At 37.7% G+C, this 21,035-nt stretch overlaps 1 protein-coding gene across 1 annotated transcript; it reads right to left on the reverse strand.

Moving 5' to 3' along the window:
- Positions 1–11,959: 11,959 nt before the first annotated feature.
- On the reverse strand, positions 11,960–14,426 carry LOC119188666. Its single transcript, XM_037436557.1, has 2 exons — positions 14,423–14,426; positions 11,960–14,289 (listed from the first exon to the last, which is right to left on the reverse strand). The coding sequence occupies exons 1-2, from the start codon at positions 14,424–14,426 to the stop codon at positions 12,131–12,133; spliced, it is 2,163 nt and encodes a 720-aa protein (XP_037292454.1). The 3' UTR covers positions 11,960–12,130.
- Between the last annotated feature and the right edge of the window lie 6,609 nt (positions 14,427–21,035).

Here is a 21,035-nt window from a genome sequence, read left to right on the forward strand (position 1 = left end):
GGAAAATATTATTATAAAACCTACATACCCGAGAAGTTTCAAAAGAATGTACCTTGGACGTATGAAGTCTGCCAACTTGCACGGGCCAGCGTGGTAGCCTAAGGTCTAAACTCGCTCAATAGTAGAGGAGGTTCGTGCTTCGCAGTGGGCAATGTCATATCCTCAAACCAACCACTGAAACTTCTAGAAGCCGTGGTCGGCAGTGGCACGCAATTTATGACGAATGTTGAAATAAGAGCATATAGTAAGGTGATGGAAATTTATAACTGATATACTTAATTTAATCGCTTTACTGGACATAAAAATTCTATCTGACCGGGAACGTTAATTATCTGAACCAGTGACTGTAGCGATATGTAACTCTATGATTACGCTCGTTGGTAGGGCACTGCACTGGGAATAAATTGATATTTTTCTGTCAATAAATATATGTTTTATCATGCAAAAGTAAGGTACCAGCAGACTGTAAATTTTAATGTGTTTCCAAATTTTGGCGATGGAACTATGGTCCTATGTATAAGGTACTTCAAATGTACCATCCCAAAACTACTAATTTTATATTACACAACAAATAAATCCCTTCTGGCCGAATTTCAGCAACGGCGGCCAATCTCAACGGAGATCAACCACGTACGTAGGAGATATTATACTTAGTGCTCAAGTGTGCGCAATATTCAAGTGCACTCTTTGTTCCTTCACGCTTATAGTCTGGTGGCAATCCCATATGACCGAAGAGAGATTAAGCGTAGGTCAAACGGCTCTACGTGCTTTCCGAGGCACGGGAGTATCACACCACAAAGTTCACTTTAACTACACTACCGAGGCAGTTGAAATTAGACAAGACACTTACCCAAACTATTATTTCTACTAGTCTGAAAATATAGGTACAACCAACGAAATGCATACGCGTCATCTTGCGATGAACTAATTGAAGGTTTTATTATATTATATTATATACAGGCGTAAAGGTTCGTGTTAGGAATCGGATCCAAACAGCTCCAAAACTCCGAGAATGAATTTACGCATTATTGTATGGAAATTTGAAAAGCGCCCCGGTGAGCGTATTTGGAACTAAAATACGACATCGAATATTGGGCGCCTGAAAATATTGAATAGTAAATCGTGTAACCTTAGACAAGCATATGTCAAAATGTATGGACAACTGCAGCACCTAAACTTAAAAATGGCATAATGTAACACAATTGCTATAACACGCAGCACGTGCTTACTCTATACGAAGACTATATATATGATAATGCGTAAATTCCTGCTAGGGTACAGGTGTACGATACTGCAAAGTTGAAGTTACATTCAGATCCGTCTTCAAAAGTCCTTAACCTACCCAAATCCAGAATAATAATTATTGTACCCAGTTGGAAATATCCAATAGTACTGGTTGGCCATATTTAACGCCTAGAACTATTTAGTCGATGGCCTTGGCTAAGCGCAACATTTGCTAAAAATAATTGCAATAACCAAAAATAACTTTATATAGAACTTTGATTACATTTCTATACAATCAATATAATTTGCTTTGCGCGCCTACTAAAAATATAGCATACAATTTTAGCATGTCGAGAGGTTGAATACACGATTAGACAACACCTTTAAAATATACTCCCACATGCTTCTTGTCGTATGTTTGATGGTCTGATGCTATAAATTATAACATCAAAAGTTTCAGAGTGTTAACGACTCTTGATTGCATTAGTATTTATGGATAAGTCGAAGCTATAGACTATTAGAAAGAGCCTGCCAAAAATCACATACTTAATAGTTTTCATCATAAATTTGCATTTATTATTGAATAGAATCGCTAATAGTTGAAGGATCACTAACATTTAGTATTTGGTACCAATTAGGGGTCGCAATACCGGACCATTTTTCAAAACCGGTATTTTCGGTATTGACCCAAAATAAATTCCGGTATTCCGGTATTTTCGGTATTTCCGGTATTTGAAGAATTATTAGAAAAATAGGAAATATACATTAAAGTTAGTAATTAAATGTCAAATTTTAATGACAGCTTAGTGGTTAGTTAAAGGCTGAATGAAAAGAGATTATTTTCGTAAGCCAAAGTTCATGCCGTTCTGATTTCTGAGAGCTGGCTCAAACCTACCCTTTACCCCTCTCCCCTGGTTTTATTTTGATTAGAAATGATCGAGTTGACAGGAGGGGCGGAGTCGTTATATATTTACGTAGCGACCTGAAATATAAAACTGTAATATCTACCTCTGCGTCTTATTCTGCTTATGCGAAATTTCTTAGTTTCTTGGAGGTTTGGGTCAAGAGAGTGAAACCTTACTAGGTGTTATTTACTGTCCCCCATCTCTTGATTACTTATCCAGTCTGGAAACAGTTCTGGAATCTATAAGATCAGAATATGCTCATCACATTTGATTTAAATACTGATCTCCTTGCCAGCTACTCTTCCCGATCTCGTAAACTCCTTACTCTCCTTGACTCTGCTATACTGCATGTCCTACCACTGCAAGCCACCCACCATAATATGGATGATCACGATACTTGGCTTGACATTATCCTGGCTCTGCTCCTTCCCCTGTTTTCTCCCCACGGTCTATTTCCCGCTCCTGGCTTCTTCACCATGATCTCATCTACATGTCTTACGCCCTAAAACCTCCAAGTTCCCCTCTAAGATATTGCACTTGCGTAGTTTTGGTCGCATTGTGATACTGAAAGCTGAGACGCTGCTAACTTTAACTGGGATCACCTATTGGCAACCTCTGTTGACGATAAAAGTCGCAATTTTAACCGCGCTGTCACTTCACTCTTTGATACCATGCCCCTTTAAAGAAAAAATTAAAACGTCCTCCTGCACCATGGATTACACATGGGGTTAGGATGGCGATGAGACGAAGGGATCGGGCTTTTCGCCAGTACAGAAGGGATCGTTCGGAGGAGAACTGGTGCCTTTGTAAAGCTGCAAGGAATCTGTGTAACCAGATGGTACGTCATGAAACGCCGACACATTCTCAGTAATATTTCTTCTTCCTCGCCAGGCAGTATCTGGTTATTCCTCGGAACTCTGGGTATTGGCAAAGTTAAAAACATAGATCTCCACTGTGTGACTATTGGTTTGGATGATATTAATCAACATTTCACATCTGTTACCATGATTGATCACCAAACTAGGCGTCGTACCATGGATTTTTTAGCGGGTCTATCCAGGCCTAATATTAATAACTTTCATTTGTCTTCTGTGCCGTTGGGTGAAATTAGAAAAGTCATCCTGTCCATTAAATCCAATGCCACTGGCTGTGACAACATCAGTCGTCGCATGATAATCCCTATCCTGGACCAACTTCACCAATCATGTCCTATATCATTAACGCCCTCAGCACTGGTATCTTTCCGTCTTTGTGGCGGAGAGCTATTGCTATCCCTCTTCCTAAAATCCCTAATCTATCACTTGCTAAGCATTTCCGTCCCATATCCATTCTTGTTTTTCTTTCGAAAGTGCTCGAGGCCTGTGCTCACAAGCAACTGTCTGAGCATGGGCACCGAAACAACCTACTGTGCCCACTCCAGTCTGGCTTCAGGCCTGGCCATAGTACTATTACTGCACTCTTCAAAGTGACTGACTATAGGGCGCTAGGGCGGGCATGGAGGATTCCAAAGTCACTGTTTTGGCGTTGGTTGATTTCTCCAACGCCTTCAATACAGTCAGTCACGACATTCTTCTTGCGAACCTCTCCCACCTTATGATCTCGCCCACGGCACTGGATTGGTTCTCGTCATATCTTCAGGGACGCCAACAGTTGGTGCGCCTAGACGATTCTTCGTCTAGCCGGCGTGATATAGACTGTGGCGTCCCCCAAGGCGGCATACTCTCCCCATTATTGTTCCCTATCTTCATAAACCTCTTAACTCAAAATCTTCTACGTGCGTACCATCTGTATGCTGATGACTTGCAAATTTATTCTCAGGAGCATGTCGATTGTGTGTCCGCAGCTGTAGATAGGGTAAATAAGGACAATTTCGGCCTTTCGGTAAACGCCGCGAAATTGCTATGAAATACCAGGCCATTATTGTAGGCAGCTCAAGGCTTTTAAACAGGTTGTATTTTACATCTATTCGCCCTTAGGCTGGTTGATTCTCCTGCGTGCCCATGCTCTACACCTGGTTACGAGGTTGAACAATCTGCTCATCACGTACTTTGGGAGTGTGGTCTCTGGCATAAAGAGCGCAACATCATGTTAAACAGTATGCAAATAACATCTGGGGTTGTATACTACATGGACCTTGTTGAGACTAGACGGAATTTCCGTGCTTTCCGGCGTTTTTACCATGCCTATTGTAATCAAATCTAACAGCTCATGTGATAGGACCCTTTCATTTAATTTTATTCGTGGTGCTTTATAACTAGCTTATCTAGTTGTAAACGTCCCTATCCTTGAAGTTAAATCGCCTCCTTACATCATGATTTTGTCACCCGCATTGCTCTGGAAGTCGACAATTAATATTTCCAACTCCTCCCTATCTTTCTATTTGATTAATTTCGTTGGGCGATAATGACATATTAGTTTTCCCTGAGACTCGCCGAGCTTCACCGCTCGGTGTCATAAAATGCGTGCCACTGCTGATCCTGGCTTACAGGAGTTGTAGTGGTGAGTGTGAGGGAAGGAAAGTCTCATATCTATTCCCCCTGTTATGTTTCTCAGCTTTGTTTATCTGACAGCTTGCTGTTTGTACAGCTTTGTTAATCTGACAGCCAACTAGATTAAAGTTGTATCACAATATTAGCCAATCATAACGGCCCTACGTCTACGCACTGCGACGGCTGCCATGCCGTCAGCACTGAGAAACAGACTTGTTATCACAGCAATGCTCCGTCCTTAGATAAATAACGTCTATGAATACTGAGGATAGACTTTAAAGAACAAAAAATATTTCTAATAAGTTCTAATAAAAATAACAATTAACAGTTAACACCGCTATGCTTAGAACAAAACAAAAGTAGCAATATAGCCATAAGCCATGTATTTTGCTCGTTTTTTATAGAATATATGCCTATACGAATGAATGAAATTGCAAGCAGTTTAAATTTTTGCGATTTAAAACTCGAGAAATTAATAATTATACACACATTTTGTACTGAATTATATTTTTATAAAATACCGAAAATACCGAAAATACCGAAAATCCCGGTTTTTGTAAAATCAATACCGATATTTTGAAGTTCTTAATTTGGTCCGGTATTCCGGTATTTTCGAAATCCGGGATACCGGTTTGCGACCCCTAGTACCAATTAAGTATTGTTTGTCTGATGTCTCAGTTCTAAATTATTAATTTCGGTGATTAATTCAGTAAATAATTTCGGCTTCCAACATTTCATCGAATTTGGCAAGATTTTTTTCAGCGTGAATGTCAGTTTTCTAAATATAACGGCATAAATGAGAACTAATAATTAATTATCATCGATGTCGCATAAAAATTATTCGATAGAGGGCGTTACTTATCCATTTCACATTGGATATATCGAAGTAGAAAATACATGAATCGCTTAGATTGTTTGGGAAATCGAACAAGCCTTCGCTAGATGGAAATGTGTGGACTGTATCTACCACTCACCAACACTTGCAACACCGTTTGTTTTCCTTGTTTACTAATACTGGTAAATGGTCATAGGATTCTGCCTGTCGTTCAGGATTGCACCACACTATCACTGGTTGATTTAGCCTTCTTTGCTTGCAAGACAGCGCGCTCCAAAACTTCTTTTGTTTCCGAGCACGTTATTTCCAATTGAATAGGAAGTACCTAATACACGTTCCAGGTGGCAGCACTTGTCGCTGCTTGAGGTGCGATCGGATTATGTGACAGATACAGATCCATTCATTTTGTTAGAAATATATTTTTAGTAGTAGATTTATGCTATTAATATCGTAATTAAATAAAAGTACGGAAAATGCTACTGATCATAAAATAACATACTTTAAACAAAATACGAAAACTAAACTAACATAGTGGTAAAATAAACTAGGTACTTTTGAAATTCATTAAGAGGAAGGGGACAGATCTTCGCTACAGGTAATTTCGTAAGTGTGTCACCAATGCGTGCCGTCACAACACGGGTAACACCATCAGCGCTCGGGTGGAGCTGATGCACGCGAGCCAAGCGCCACTGCAGTGGACGTAATATTATGTTATCAATTATGAACTAACAGAACTACGGAACCTACCTTGAGAGGTGACTTCGCAGTGTTGTGAAACAATTTACTTCATTGTTGAAATTCGTGAAGGTAGTCAACACTCTATGATACCAGATATGCTGGACAGCTTCTTGAATAATTTGCCACAGGCAATGAAGTCAATGGTTGTTCGACCAAAAAGTTTCCTGGAGTAAGATGTAACGGATCTGAAGGATCATTACTTTGTGTACAAAGTGGTCTAGAATTAAGTATGGCTACTATTTAACATAGAAATCTGTTAAACTCTTGGTAAGTTTAAGTAAGTTGCTCCATGACTCGATAAAGAGGGGTTTTTCTGCTTTGACGGCAGTTTCGTATTTACCACGAAAATGCCTTGCATAAGGTGGCTTAAAATGCCACTTACGCATAAATCGGTTAAATTGTTAGTTACATATGTGTTATTGATTGGCCGTATTTTATAGAAAATATCCCAAAGTTTTTGAACAATTATAGCAGCCTACAAAAATTCAGCAGCGATCGGAATAAACATCGGAACATAGTCCGCGTCGAGAAATAAAACAGCTTAAATCAATAAAGAATGGATCTATTGTTCAATTAGTTCTAGAGCCAGATGTTGACGCCTATTAACTACATGTGGTAATGATTTCTAGCGACATTTCGTAGTTGATATATGGATAATGGATTGTTGACTTGAAGCAAGTACTTCAGAAACATAGTCAAGTCATCGTTCTCAAATTGAATATGTCAGTGAAATACGAAATAGTTTTCATAGCGTTTCTACACTTAAATAAATGGGTGTTATAGAATTTGGCACCAATTTACTGAAAGAGATAACGGTATGATACGATATTTCAAACTCCTTAGCTTCCATGTAAATGACGTCTCTGCGTGGTATAATGCTTTGCATACGTTGCATACGTGAGCTTAGTACATAATATATACCTACCACCAGCATTATGTGTAACTTTCAATAGGAAACAACAATCATGGACACGTGTTGTGACGAAAAAACATACATATTATCGCTAATCGCAATCATATGATAATATATTTCTTGGTATTGTTTATATTTGAGCGATGCAATCGATTGCACTGGCAGCAAAACTGGTTTCAAGCTAATTTATTTAAATAAGAAATAAGTAAATAATTTTTATATTTGAGTGATAATCAGATGACATTTCTTAATCATAATACATAAACTTTTTTGTACATTTACTGATTTGTATTTTTTAAGTTCTAGATCTTTTGACTTCTTATACTGATTAGGTTTATATTGATGCCAAGTCAAGAAAAAAATTGAAATGTAATCTGGATAGGGACACCCTAATGGGTACTAGACATACAGATATAAATAGTAGACAGTTTCAAAAAACACAGGGCATGTCTAACAGTTTAAATCAATGGTATAACTATATTTAGATATATGGTAATGATTAAAATGTTATAAACCAATTTCAACGAATATCTTAAGATGCTAGTGTCGATATTGTGAAATTAAGTTTTTGTTTTCCTTCCCCCTCACTTCAGTCCCGCCGCGCGGCACAGCGTTCGCACTTCGCAATGTAATTATTTATATATACATAAGCATGTATTAAATATATATAGTTCATTTATTTGATTGATAGTTTAATCTGCTCTTAATATCTTAAGTATGAAATCAAGATAAGTTAAAGCAATCAGGATCTACAGTATTGTACGGTAGCGCGTCGCTTCGCTGACGACAATCGCGACTTGAAATATATCTTCGTAATTACTAACTATTGCTAAGTTGTTAAGGCGATAAGATCACAATTACTGAGAAAATATTGTAAATATGTCCAATAATATGTATTGTTACCTCAAATTCTCATCGAATTAGAACTAGTTTTCGGATTTTATCGCGTGTATTATGTTATGCAAATGTGCATATCTAAATTGTTTATCTGGAAATGTTTAATATAAGACATCGATATTAGACTATAAATAAACATTACGTCATTACTGTTGTTGTTGCTACCAATTTTTATATCTAATTAGCTTCTGCTCGCGCTTTCGCCCGCGTGAAGGAATTTTCCGGGATAAAAGTCACGCTATATATTTTAGCGGGATAGAAAGTAGCCTATAACCTTCCCAGGGTCTTAAACTATCTCCATACTAAATTTCATAAAAATCCGTTAAGAAGATTTTGAAAATAACAAACAGACAGATAGAAAAGGGACTTTGTTTTATAATATGTATAGATGTAGATATGTAGTGTAGTGGGTAAAACATTTCCCTGGTGATACCGAAAATTTATGAAAGTTTTATATTAATATCATAGTTTATTAGCGCATCAAGTCTTATATTTGTTGTGGTTAACGCTGATTTGGCGTTCCTGGATAAGTACATTAGATGGCCATTGAAAACCAGTAGCGGTAGATATCTGACATTCTCAGTAAAGGTCAGGTCAAAAGTACCCAGAACCGGCGAGAATGCATGAAAAGATTGATGAAGGTGGAGGAAGCGTGAGAAGTATGCCAGAATCGTGCAAAGTGGCAATCCATAGTCTCTGTCTACCCCTATGGGATAGAGGCGTGATACTATGTATGTATGAATGTATAAAAACCAGTAGTGTGTTTTATTTGTCATAACAAAGCTTATGCTGAGGTGGCCACCTAGTTTTCGCGGTTTGCACATGAAATATTTATTAATTTCTTACCTTTATTTTATGTTCTATTTGATATAAAGCACACCATAGACATGACTTACTTTTTGCTGGTGGTAGGATATATTTTATTTCCACCTGGATAGCGTCCATCGTACACAAGGTGTTAAAGCCCGCCATAAGTAATGGTCGGGATCAGCCAATGTATATCCCGTTTCTACAGGTCGGAATAATTATGTCGACTGTCGGGGGGTAATCGTCTCTCTACAGTCGACATTTTATTGAACCCTTTACCATCAGGGGCAGTAGCAGTAGGGCACTTTGCTGTGCCCGTATAAAAAAAGGACAGTCAGTTCACACTACAGATCCCTAGTTCGTTATGCGGCATTGCTATTTAGGTATCAAATACTTAGATATTTTATGTATTTTCTTTACGTTCTATGTCTCCTTGCCTGTGTATTTCCCGGATGATCCATCGTGCGACTCCCCTATATCATATGCTATTACGTGTCCCAAGACGCGCTGACCTTCCAGATACTGGCATTCTGCGTGCTGTTAGAAAAACTGCCTTCACGTTGGAAAAGTCAAGTAGTGATTTTTTATTTTAATAGAGTAGTGCAATATGCAGACTTCAACTCCCAGTGGCGCCCTAAACGACGCGAGTCCCCAGGCGAAAGCAAAAAGAAACAGACGCGAGGCCCCGGGCAGAGTAAAAAAACGTTCCCTTGTTTTAACAGTTTCGTCGGTAAGAATGTAAAAAAAAGGTCCTGCGAGGCCCCGCGCGAGGCCTCTGTAAGCGCGAGGCCCCGCGCGGTTGCCCGGTTCGCCTCCCCCAAAGGCCGCCTCTGTCAACTCCCAAACACTATTTCCGCGGCACTTCTTACTCTCTCTGGACTTCTGTTTCTACTATGATCGTAATTTCGCACCACGTTCAGCTAAAAAAATGCATTTGTTGTTGGTCTCGCAATATTGTTATGAGGTACGTAGTATATATAAATATATCGATGGTTATGAGATTTTCAAATAAAATTCATGCATTGTTACGTATAATTTAACTATGTTACACTCGTTTATAATGTTTAGAATACGATGACCAGCATCTAAGGATAGATGTTACAATTGGGAATTATAAGTAGACAACTTCTAATATACGGGGTCATCATAGAAGATATAAAATAAAAAAGTAAAATTGAATACACATTACACATCAATAAATAGTATTTTAATTTTACACGCCTTTACCACTCTTATTTTAAATTTGTTGCAGCGGCAACGTTATATTTTCAGCCTCAAAAATATTCATGCACACTCTAAAATTATACAAAAAAATCAGAAAAATAAAACTAGAATTTTACTAAAAATATAAATAAGTCATGGTTGATATTTAACAAAAATGATCCTGTGGACCTCATGATAACACTGAGTTTTATAATGATGTCTTATATTTACACGAATTTTAGGAATTGAAACATAACTATTTTTCGGGTTTTATCGCGGTTTATTTATTATATTACTATTTCTTCCCAGGGACAAAAATAATTTCATGACACAGAGTTTTTTTAAAACTTAGTACGTGTGGTGGTCATTTCTTTATTTAAACACATACACTCATGCCTTTTATTAGCTAAAGGTTAGGCAGAGGTGCAGCTTGTGCACCCTGTGTGCATTCCGTCCAATGATGGGATGGGGGCGAGCCTATCTTAATATCGGGTAAAAATTCCAGACTCCAGGCTGATAGTGAGTAGAAAAACCTAATATATCTTTGGTTGACCGGGGGATGCCGTCGAACTGGAATACAACTAAGCCACCGAGGCAGTCTATTTAATTTTTATTTATACTTTGATATGCTTACCATTAAGCATAACTTATCTCTCTCTTATTTAAACCCGCTTAAGTTTTATATACAGAATGCTATGCAAGTAATAATCTAAAGGCATCGATATATATGTCAGTGGCGAAGAGTGACTTATTCCAAAAGGGAACCCGACACAACATAATATAGGTACTACAAATATGCATAAGAGCGGTTTGTAAATCATTCCAATGAAAGTTAGATTTTATATAAGTAACAAAAGGGAAGCCGGTAGGAATCGGCTTATATGGATCCTTCGCCACTCATATATGTACTACGTATTAGATTTGGCGTTCCGAACATTTACTGTGTTCAACTGAATTGAACTGCAATCCATTCAAATTGACTTTATGGTCAATATCGACAGCTTGTGGTTGTGTACGGAGTGGCGCTTATGATATAAGAAGTTGAGTCTAAGTATAAACCTGGATTTGAATAAAAAATATTAGTCAAATAAGTACAATTATTCGTTGTAAAATAAATAGGTTATAACGACGTTTTGGTTGCCCTTTTAGTTCGGATTTTGACCGAATAGTTTATATGGACGTTCGTGTCTGTAGAATATACGTCAAGTAAAGGAGAGTCAGTGATAGGGGGTAGGGGTCCTGGAATATTTTTTTTTTATTTGAGAATCACCGTTGATTGTAAAGTTAATAGTAAAATAAAAGGGAAAAGAAACTAAACCACTGAACCTATTATACTGAATTTTGGCATGGGAGTATTTTGAGCCTTGAAAATCAATGTGGGATATTTAATTTTTTATTATCCCTACATTAGACGGTTAAAGGGAAAAACTAAACTGCGTGACTGATTGTGTCAAAATTTGTATCTAGTATATACTCGTAAATATAGAACACAAATATTTTAAACACGCTTTCATTATATTAATCCTAAGTGGGTAGAGAGGAGAAACTGAAAGATATTTTAATTGTGATTTAAATTGATTTTGAAATATTTAAAAAATTATAATTTATTTTAGAACCCAGGTATAAAGTTTTCATCAACCCCTAACAAAGAATATGAAGCAGATTTCATTTAAAAAGCGAATCCGATTAGTTTGTTTGAGAAGGAAATATTATCTTAAACTTGGTATGTAGTATGAGATCTATCCATGACATTGGAAATAGCTAAAATTAAAAAATAAATTTATCACTTTTATAATACTTATTAAGTTCTTAATAGAATCTAACAACTACCATTGATGCAACTGCAGCTGTGTTGACCTCTTTGACTTTAGGTGTGATTATTTTACAAGTAAGGGAGTAAATGACTGGTTCTCGAAATAAGAAGGAAATTTAATACACAAAAAAATAATTTAGTCATTTGCATTGCTTTATTTAGACATTAAATGTACAATCGTAATTATACAATTCACGTAATTATAAATTGGTATTTATAACAAATGACTCATGGCTTGTTTAGCTTGAGTTTAGATAATAAAAACTGACACTGTCGTCTTGCTTAGTGCTTTTTAGTAGCCCAACATTACATTGCTGGTATGATTCTTCCCTCACAGCTGACAAAAATCGGCCATTCGCAGACTTGTCTCTTTGGTTCGTATAATAGTCCTTGGGGGCAAGTGTGCGTTACTGCGCTACCATGGATACAAGTATAGAACTGGTTGCATTGCTCATGAGGAACTTGCATACCATGAGAACCCGGTGTGGAACATACGGCTGGCATGGAGTAAAAACAAGGACAGGGGTCTGCGTCGGGATCAGGAATTATTCTATCACCGCAATCGACATTTGCAGCCTCGTCGCAAGCATTAATAAGTGGATTGAAGAGGGGCATGTTCGAAGGGCAAGACACTACAACAGCCCGTCCACCGCTGCACATGTAGAATCTATCGCAGCGCTTGTGGGCAAATAGTACACCATTGGAGTTCGGAGCTGCACAAATTTCAGGGGCTATGCTAGAATCGTCTTGACAGTCTCCATTATCACCGTCGCTTGCGTCATCTCCGCCTCCACCGCCCCCGCCACCGCCTTCATTACCATCTGGCATTACTCTGTCTCCACAGTCTACATTATAGGGCCAATCGCATTCTTCAATATGAGGGTTGTATAATGTGCCGTTAGCGCAGTACATGGCTATAGCTTTCCCATGGTCGCACATATAGAATTGGTTGCAGTTTTCATGCGCGACCAGAACTCCGCTTGAACCGTCCTGTGCGCAGATGCTTGGTGCTTCAGAGGGGTCACAATTGCAGGAATCATCGCCGCTCTCATCTCCGCCACCTCCACCACCTCCGCCGCCACCGCCGCCGCCGCCGCCGCCACCGCCGCCGCCGCCGCCGCCGTTTCCGTCACCACCATCATCGCCTCCGTTGCCATCATTGCTTTCGTTGTCATCACTGCCGCTACCGCCATCGCCTCCTTCATTATCATCCGGGATTACTCTATCTCCACAGTCTACATTATAGGGCCAATCGCACTCTTCAATGTAAGGGTTGTATAATGTGCCGTTAGCGCAGAACATGGCTATAGGTTTCCCATGATCGCACATATAGAATTGGTTGCAGTTTTCATGCGCCACAAGAACTCCGCTTGAACCGTCTTGTGCACAAATGCTTGGGGCTTCAGAAGGGTTACAATTGCAGGATCCATCGCCGCTCCCACCTCCGCCACCGCCACCGCCTCCGCCGCCACCGCCTCCGCCGCCACCGCCGCCGCCGCCGCCTCCACTGCCACCACCACCACTGCCGCCACCGCCGCCGCCGCCACCGCCGCCGCCGCCACTACCGCCGCCGCCACTGCCGCCGCCGCCACCACCGCCTCCACCGCCACCACCGTCACATTCATTATCTTCACCATTGTCACAGATACAAATTCTATCACCACAATCAACATTTTTGGGCCAATCACATCTTCTAGTATGGGGATTATAAAGTGTATTTGGAGCACATGTCATTGGGATTGGTTTTCCGTGACTACATTTATAAAATTTGTGGCAGTATTCGTGAGCAACTAAAATCCCCTCCGAACCTACGGCTGCGCATATTTCAGGTGCTTCTGCAGGATCACAGTTGCATGGACCCTGATTGTCTTCATCGCTATCATCGCCGTCATTTTCACTACTGTCTTTGCTTTCATCATCTTCGGGAATTATTCTGTCGCCGCATTCTACCTCATGCGCCCAGGCACACTCTCGCTTATACGGATTGTAAAGAGTGTGAGGAGCACATTTCATTGCGACTGGTCTGCCGTGACTACACATGTAGAAATGGTTGCAGTATTCATGAGCGACGTGGACGCCCTCAGATCCTGGAGCTTTGCAGATGCTTGGCGCTTCGCTAGGATCGCAGTTACATGGGCCTAGATCACCCTCGTCTTCGTTGTCGCCGCTATCTTCATTGTCGCCGTCATCTTCATTGTCGTTGTTTCGTAAACATTCATTCTCTTCATCTGGGACAAAGCCTCTGTCCTCACATTGCACGTTGGAGGGCCAGTCGCATGCTTCCTTTTCAATATTAAAGACAGTGCCGGGAGGACAGCAATAAGGAACAGGCTTGCCGTACGCGCATTTGTAGAACTTGTCACATCGTTCGTGGGCTATGACAATAGTTTCGATGTCCCAATTAGCGCAGATTTCGTGCGCATCACTCGGGTTACAGATGCATAGTTGTCTGTTTCCGATCAAAACTCACGCCCCTGTGCAAATGTTATTGCACAGAGCAATGTGAGTGCTGTGCCTGAAAAAAAGAGAGAAGTGATTAGAAAAGTGAAAAATAAAATTTTTTTTGTGCCAAAGTTTGCGACTGTTGGAAATTCTTACCCATAATAACTAAAATACATTTAGATTACGGATTCTTTAATAATTAAATTTCGCAAAATATTGTCCTGTTTTGTTATCTATATTAAATACTAAATTAGTGATTTTCAATATTGATTGTGAATTCATATACGAATTTCAATTGGTGCAAGATAAAAATATTTGATGACGTCTGTGGTATAGTGGATTCAGTAGAGGTGTATAAATATCCCGAATTCAATTTTCGTTACATTGTGTTTGTTGTTTGCAAATGGATTATCTACTGTTCGAGGTTCTAGGTGATATAGTGTTTTCAATCATTCAAGATAATAGTCAATAAAAACTACTATATTTTACAAAAATTACATACGACTTATATTAATAGAGTTAGGGATAAAAGCAAGACGATACTATAATGTGTATTGTTTTAGATATAACATACATAAAATGATTGTGTATTGAGTTTAAAAAAATATTATTCGACAAAAATGCTTTTGTTATTACTATTGATATTATTCGAAATGTGTGTTATGAAGTGCCATTATATAGGAGAGAAGAATGGTATTCAGCCATTTAGAATGAAATGTAGAAGGATAACATTATCATTATTTTTTAGAAAAAATCTTGAAAGTTGATTTAATTATTTTTATGATGTATTAGATTGGAATCCCAGATTAGGCAACACTTGTTTAAATAATACGAATGAGGAAATTACCGAATATAAGATGAGTAAGTAATAAGTGTATCGACTATCTAATCACAGCTACAATACTAAATTCATCGTTGGGTTTAACACTTTGGTATACTGTTAGTATGTTGCTAGTGTAGGAAGATGTATAAATCCACGGCGGCAGCAAAAATTAATAATCTATACCATGTTTCCTTTAGATCCCACAGACTTCGTGAGTACAATCACGTTTACTAGCAAAGCACTCTCGATTGCCACGATTGTTAACCTTTTAAAAAAATGTATGTATGGTGTGTAAGTACGCAATAACCCCATAATTAAGGGATAAAATGACGTTTTTCTTTTATTACTTTATTAGAAATAATGTATTTACTCAAAATATAATTTAGGAGCACTTACCTTTCATTTAATAACTTTGTCTGTCCCTCGTATGGTATGTTGCACTCAAACTGATGAATGATCAACTGCACATTTTTTACACATTACACCGGGCTTTTAACTAATACTTATTGATTGATTATCAATGCGATTTGGATACAGAAGTGATTTAGCGGTAATTACCGAGAAATCAAAAAACATGATAACCGACAATCGACATAATAATACGCTGATTGATCAGATGTTTCTGCTACTGGGCGTTTTGAATGCAATTTACGTTTAATAAAGTTCCAACACATTTCCGTGATTCTTGGACTAAATTAAAGCGATCCGTAATTAAAATTAAAGAGTTAATAATGAAGCCTTAGTAATAAAAGACAAAAGTGTGAAAGGAATTACTGTTATAGCCATACTGGTAAACTTGAATACCAAAGAAATATTAGAAATTTTAGAACAAAAATAACTCACTGAATTATAAAATATAACAATAAATAAATTAAATGGGATGAATATTCCGTCATATATTTTTGTTTATATGAGAAACCTTTTTGTGAGCCATAAATCGAACACTTTACCTTATTCTAGTAAAATCTTAGGACAATATATTATATAACAAAAGACATAAATAAATAATTTACCTAAAATTCAATATCGACCAGACGTGGTACATGGTTGCTACAATAAAAATAATACAATTTACTTTAAATTTATTTTATTTAAGAAGCAGTTTACTTCGTCTAAATAGGAAACTTCTACTTCACGATGCACTACAGAAAGAAAAGTCAGCTATTTTCAAAATGGCAGAACTTTTGAAATCTAACGTAGATACAACTTCGTATGGTCGCGCATACGGATAAATCCACATAAATGTTATTGGTTTTGTAAAGTTTTACTAGATTTTTGAAAAATGGATCATATTAGGAGCAGAATTATGTTCGGTCACATTACTCAAAACGAAATGTATTCTGGAAACATTTATAATGAGACTTCAATCAAGGGAAACAAGGGAATATTATACTAGGTGTAATGACAACTTGATTTGAATAATAAATTTATAATTTACAAAAAATAGTTTAATTTCTACTCTTTTTGACATGCTTTGAATAGTGCTACTATCAGTGTTGCTTTATATTGCGGAATTCTGCTTTTCTTCATCACCCATGGAATATCCACTGCAGGACATTTGGTGACAAAAAATCTATACGGAGCTGTTGAAAGCGGTGTGATGGGCAATACTAGACTCTACATTAGATCATAACTGTTGCTATCGCTATGTGTCATACCCATTTATTTATTTTTTTGCTTATTTTTATTGCTTTAAATGACGAGACGAGCTTGTCGTTCGCCTGATGGTATGCGATACGACCGCCCATAACCAGTAGAAACACCTTAGATTAATTGTAATGTAAGGTGTACCAACAATACGTTGGTATTGCTTGGTATTCCACTGCGCTCGCCATCCTGAGACTACACGCTGCTGCTTGGCCGCAGATATAGACATTGCGGTGGTACCTACCCAGGGGGACTCTCACATATGAGAGACCCACCACGAGTGTTTTCTATTAGTTTTAATGAGTAGCCATTGTGTAAATATAGTATTTGTTATCTTCATATCCCACACTGACAAAAAAAAATCCCAGCACTACAACTTTCCTAATACCTATATTATAATGTATTTTTAATACGTCCATTAACAGAACATGAGTATTAATTATTGTTAGTAAGTATTCTGGTTCGATGATATACAGGATCTTTTTTAGAGGCCGTTACTTAATGAAATCACATATTTTTCTTTACCTCTGCTAACATTATGCTAGAAATCATGCAAGAATAATAAATATTTTCCCCAAAAACTCCGGTTTTATTTTTCAGATGGTTTGATAATTTTTTAGTTCAGTGCGAATACCGCGTGTTTCAAACTGAAAGTATGATGTTGCCGCTCCGACAAATTCATGTAAAAATCTAAAAATAAAATGACTTTTTATTAATATTTATTTTAATATTTTATTCGAAATTTACACTGTTGGTAGAGTATTATTTTCAAGAAGACAAATGTATAGTTACATTTATTGACTTCATGGCAAAATGACCCTATATTTGTTTCCTTCATAATGACCACGACAATAAGTTGTTAAAACTCGCCACAGTGACCAACACAAGTGTTTCGGGTTCTTGGATCAGCCTGTGCATATCTAGGTCGATCTGGCCGGCAAAACTGTGTAGTGTGGCAAGGAGTAATCATCACTCGTGAGTCGACATTATATCCGGACTCCAATCTAGTTACCATCAAGTAAAGCGCGTCGACATTAGATTTGGACCCTAATCCGCTGACCATCAGCTAAAGCGCGAGCACTTGCTGTGCCGCTAAATAAAAGCGTTTTCTAGAACAGTAAAACGAAGATTAGAACAGTAATTGTCGATCACCAAAAAAAAAGCGAATATATCATATAGGGAATGCTAATGAAATGGTATCTGCGACTAGTCTTCCTCGGGAACCGTGAACACGTTACGAATACATGACAAAACACATCTGATTAATGTTCTAAGATAACGTATGTAGATGTAGATATAAAATTTAATATATTACTAGGTTTTACTCGTGGCTCTACTTATGTGAAAAATGGTGTAATAACAGTCCCACAGTATATTTTTCTGGGATAAAAAGTAACCTCAATGTAATCCACGGCATTGTTTATCTGTGTACCAACTTACATACAAATTAATTCACCGCCGTTGTTTTTGCGTTTACGTAGTATTCAGGCAGCTAAACATCGTGACAAACTTTCATATAGTAATAAATAATTACCAAGGTATTTCTGTATTACTTTAATACACATATTAATAAGTTTCTTGGAAATCTTGATCGGAGATACGTAAGACAATATTTATTTACTAGCTTTTGCTCGCGGCTTCACCCGGTCGGAAACGTTTTTTCTTGGATAAAAGTAGGCAGTCCTTGGATAAAATGTTCGTAAAGGATTTCAGTCTATCACCATACCGAATTTTATCGAAATCAGTTCAGTGGCTCAGACAGAGTTACTTTTGCTTTTGTAATATAGCAAAAGTAACTCTGTCTGAATTGTTTTGGATATATTTTTTTCCTCAGATAGACAATTTCCTGATAACATATAGTGTACTATTTATTGCTTCATCTATTGACACGTGTATTAGTATGTACAACTTATTGCCGTATTTTAGGTATCTGATTCAGGGACTGTAGCATTGAGATCTTATCAATTCGTATCGCAAGATCGATCATCAAATGTTGTCACTAATAAGTGAAATGCACGATTAATTCTTAACGATTACATTGTTTAATAATGTTATTTAAAACTCAGTAATTATGTAGATTAGGCGACTATGTACAGTGTGAAAAAAATCGCGTCATAATTTTTCATCGACGTTGTGTCCCACAAATAAATAGAGCGATTTAACATAATTGTTCATGAATTTAGCTGGTTTTTTTATTTTTTTATTATTGCTTTGAATGACGAAACGAGCTTGCCGTTCGCCTGATAGTAAGCGATACGACCTCCCAGAAACAATAGAAACACCATCCAACACCTAGAATTCAAAGTATTGTCTGGGATTCCACTGCGCTCGCCATCCTGAGATCTGAGATGTTAAGTCTCATTATGTCCAATACTTATACTGGCTACAATATCCTTCAAACTGGAACACAACAGTGACTACACACTGCTGCTTGGCGGCAGAAATATACATTGCGGTGATGCCAACCCAGGCGGACTCTCACATATGAGAGACCTACCACCAGTAGGTTTATTTTTTTTTGCGGTATAGTAAAATAAAAAGGATTGTAAGCCAGAATCAGAGATTGTTCTTTATAAGCTAAGTACGTCGAAATGCTTTATTTTATTTTTAAAAGATTTTTAATCATCCTTTTTTTTTATTTACAATATAAATTTATATATCGATACTGACTAGTTATTGCTAATTGTATTTCACTAATTGTTAAAAAATATTATTCGGGATGAATTAATAGATTTATTAGCTTCTTATAATTAATAGAATTAAAAGCTAACAAGAAGCGATTTAGAGCTGTCAAGATTCCAACATTATTTTGATACTAGAAAAAACTTTGCAATAAACAGTCGGCCAGTAGCGGCGAGAAGATGCATTGTAGAGATACAAGAATCAATAATATATTTGGAGCTGGACCAAGATATACGTTACGGTTAGTCAGTAATATGGCAATCTTGGGTTCAGTTGTCTACGAGTAATTCTTCGCATAAAGTGGCCGGATAAAGTATCAAACACCGAAATACTAAGACGCACTAAAATGTCTAGGATGCAAAGCTTGCTTATGAAGGAACGGTTACGATGGTGCGGGTAGATTGTTAGAATGAATGATAATCGTTTGCCGAAAGCCGTCTTCTACTCTGAGATCTGAGATCTCGACAGGGAAGCGGAAAGCGGGCAGTCAGTACTTAAGGTATAAGGACGTCTTAAAGCAACATCGAACAGCAAGCGGGATGGATGCGAGCAGCTGGGAAAGTGTGACAGATGTGAGGCCTGAATGGAGAAAAACTATCCAAGCAGTACAGACGCTTTCGAGTTTGCCCGGTTGGTAGAACTTGACTACAAGCGCGTACATCACAAAACCCGCCCTAAGGACTCCTTCAACTACCTTTATAACCTCTCAGGACAACTATATTGTGCTACATGTGATCAGACTTTTAAGACAAAAATCGGATTCTCCAGCCGTATCCGATCTCATCTAAGAAGGTAGTAAGAGTCACCGTCGACGGATACGTCGTGGAGGACATTATCATCAATCACAATCAGTTTAATCAGAAAACTTGGGCACCAACTTCTGCTCCTGGAATTGCTTAAGGGTCGACCCGTACTACCCGCGAATTAAATTGGTATTAACCACAAATTTATTTGATATCGCCCGCGTATGATACATCAAGTTTACTAATGGTCTTCGGTTTCCTCAAACTTATCTTCACTTTGTACCTCACTCCACCTGTTCCTTCTTTTCGTTGTGCTTTTCTCATATAATAATGCAAAGGTTTTTGTATTGTATTTCTATGCACTTGTATTTCTAGTCAAAAACCGTTTACAATTACTCAATACTTGGTGTTTCCACATTATGGGCATTGTTTGTCATAGTTAATATAATTTTATACAATACATTACGTACATTTAAGGTAAAAACCTTTGAAGACTCTCATTGTAGTCGTGGATAGTAACAGTATTTAATACAGACATGAGGCATTTTCAGATATCTAATTATCTTTTTGGTGGATGAGGTTTTGCAGTTACAGATGTTCGTCGAGTGGAACGCCTGTAATTGCAAAAAGACGGATTTGCCCCCGTAGACGGAAAAGGCCTCCTGGGCTTAGATATTGGAAACGTCACCAAGAAATGAATGGATCAACGTGTGCACTTACCCCCCGTTCCGACATTCTCTTAATTTTAAAAAAGATGATATTGAGCTTATTTCTGAGAATAAGGAAAAATACATTTCGTGTTCTAAAGTTTTACAAATCAATAATAAAGTTATGCAATTAAAATTTCTTGACCCTTTTAAATGTATGTTCAGTA

Source organism: Manduca sexta, chromosome 8, assembly GCF_014839805.1.
Source record: "Manduca sexta isolate Smith_Timp_Sample1 chromosome 8, JHU_Msex_v1.0, whole genome shotgun sequence".
In the NCBI taxonomy this organism is placed as follows: Eukaryota; Metazoa; Arthropoda; class Insecta; order Lepidoptera; family Sphingidae; genus Manduca; species Manduca sexta.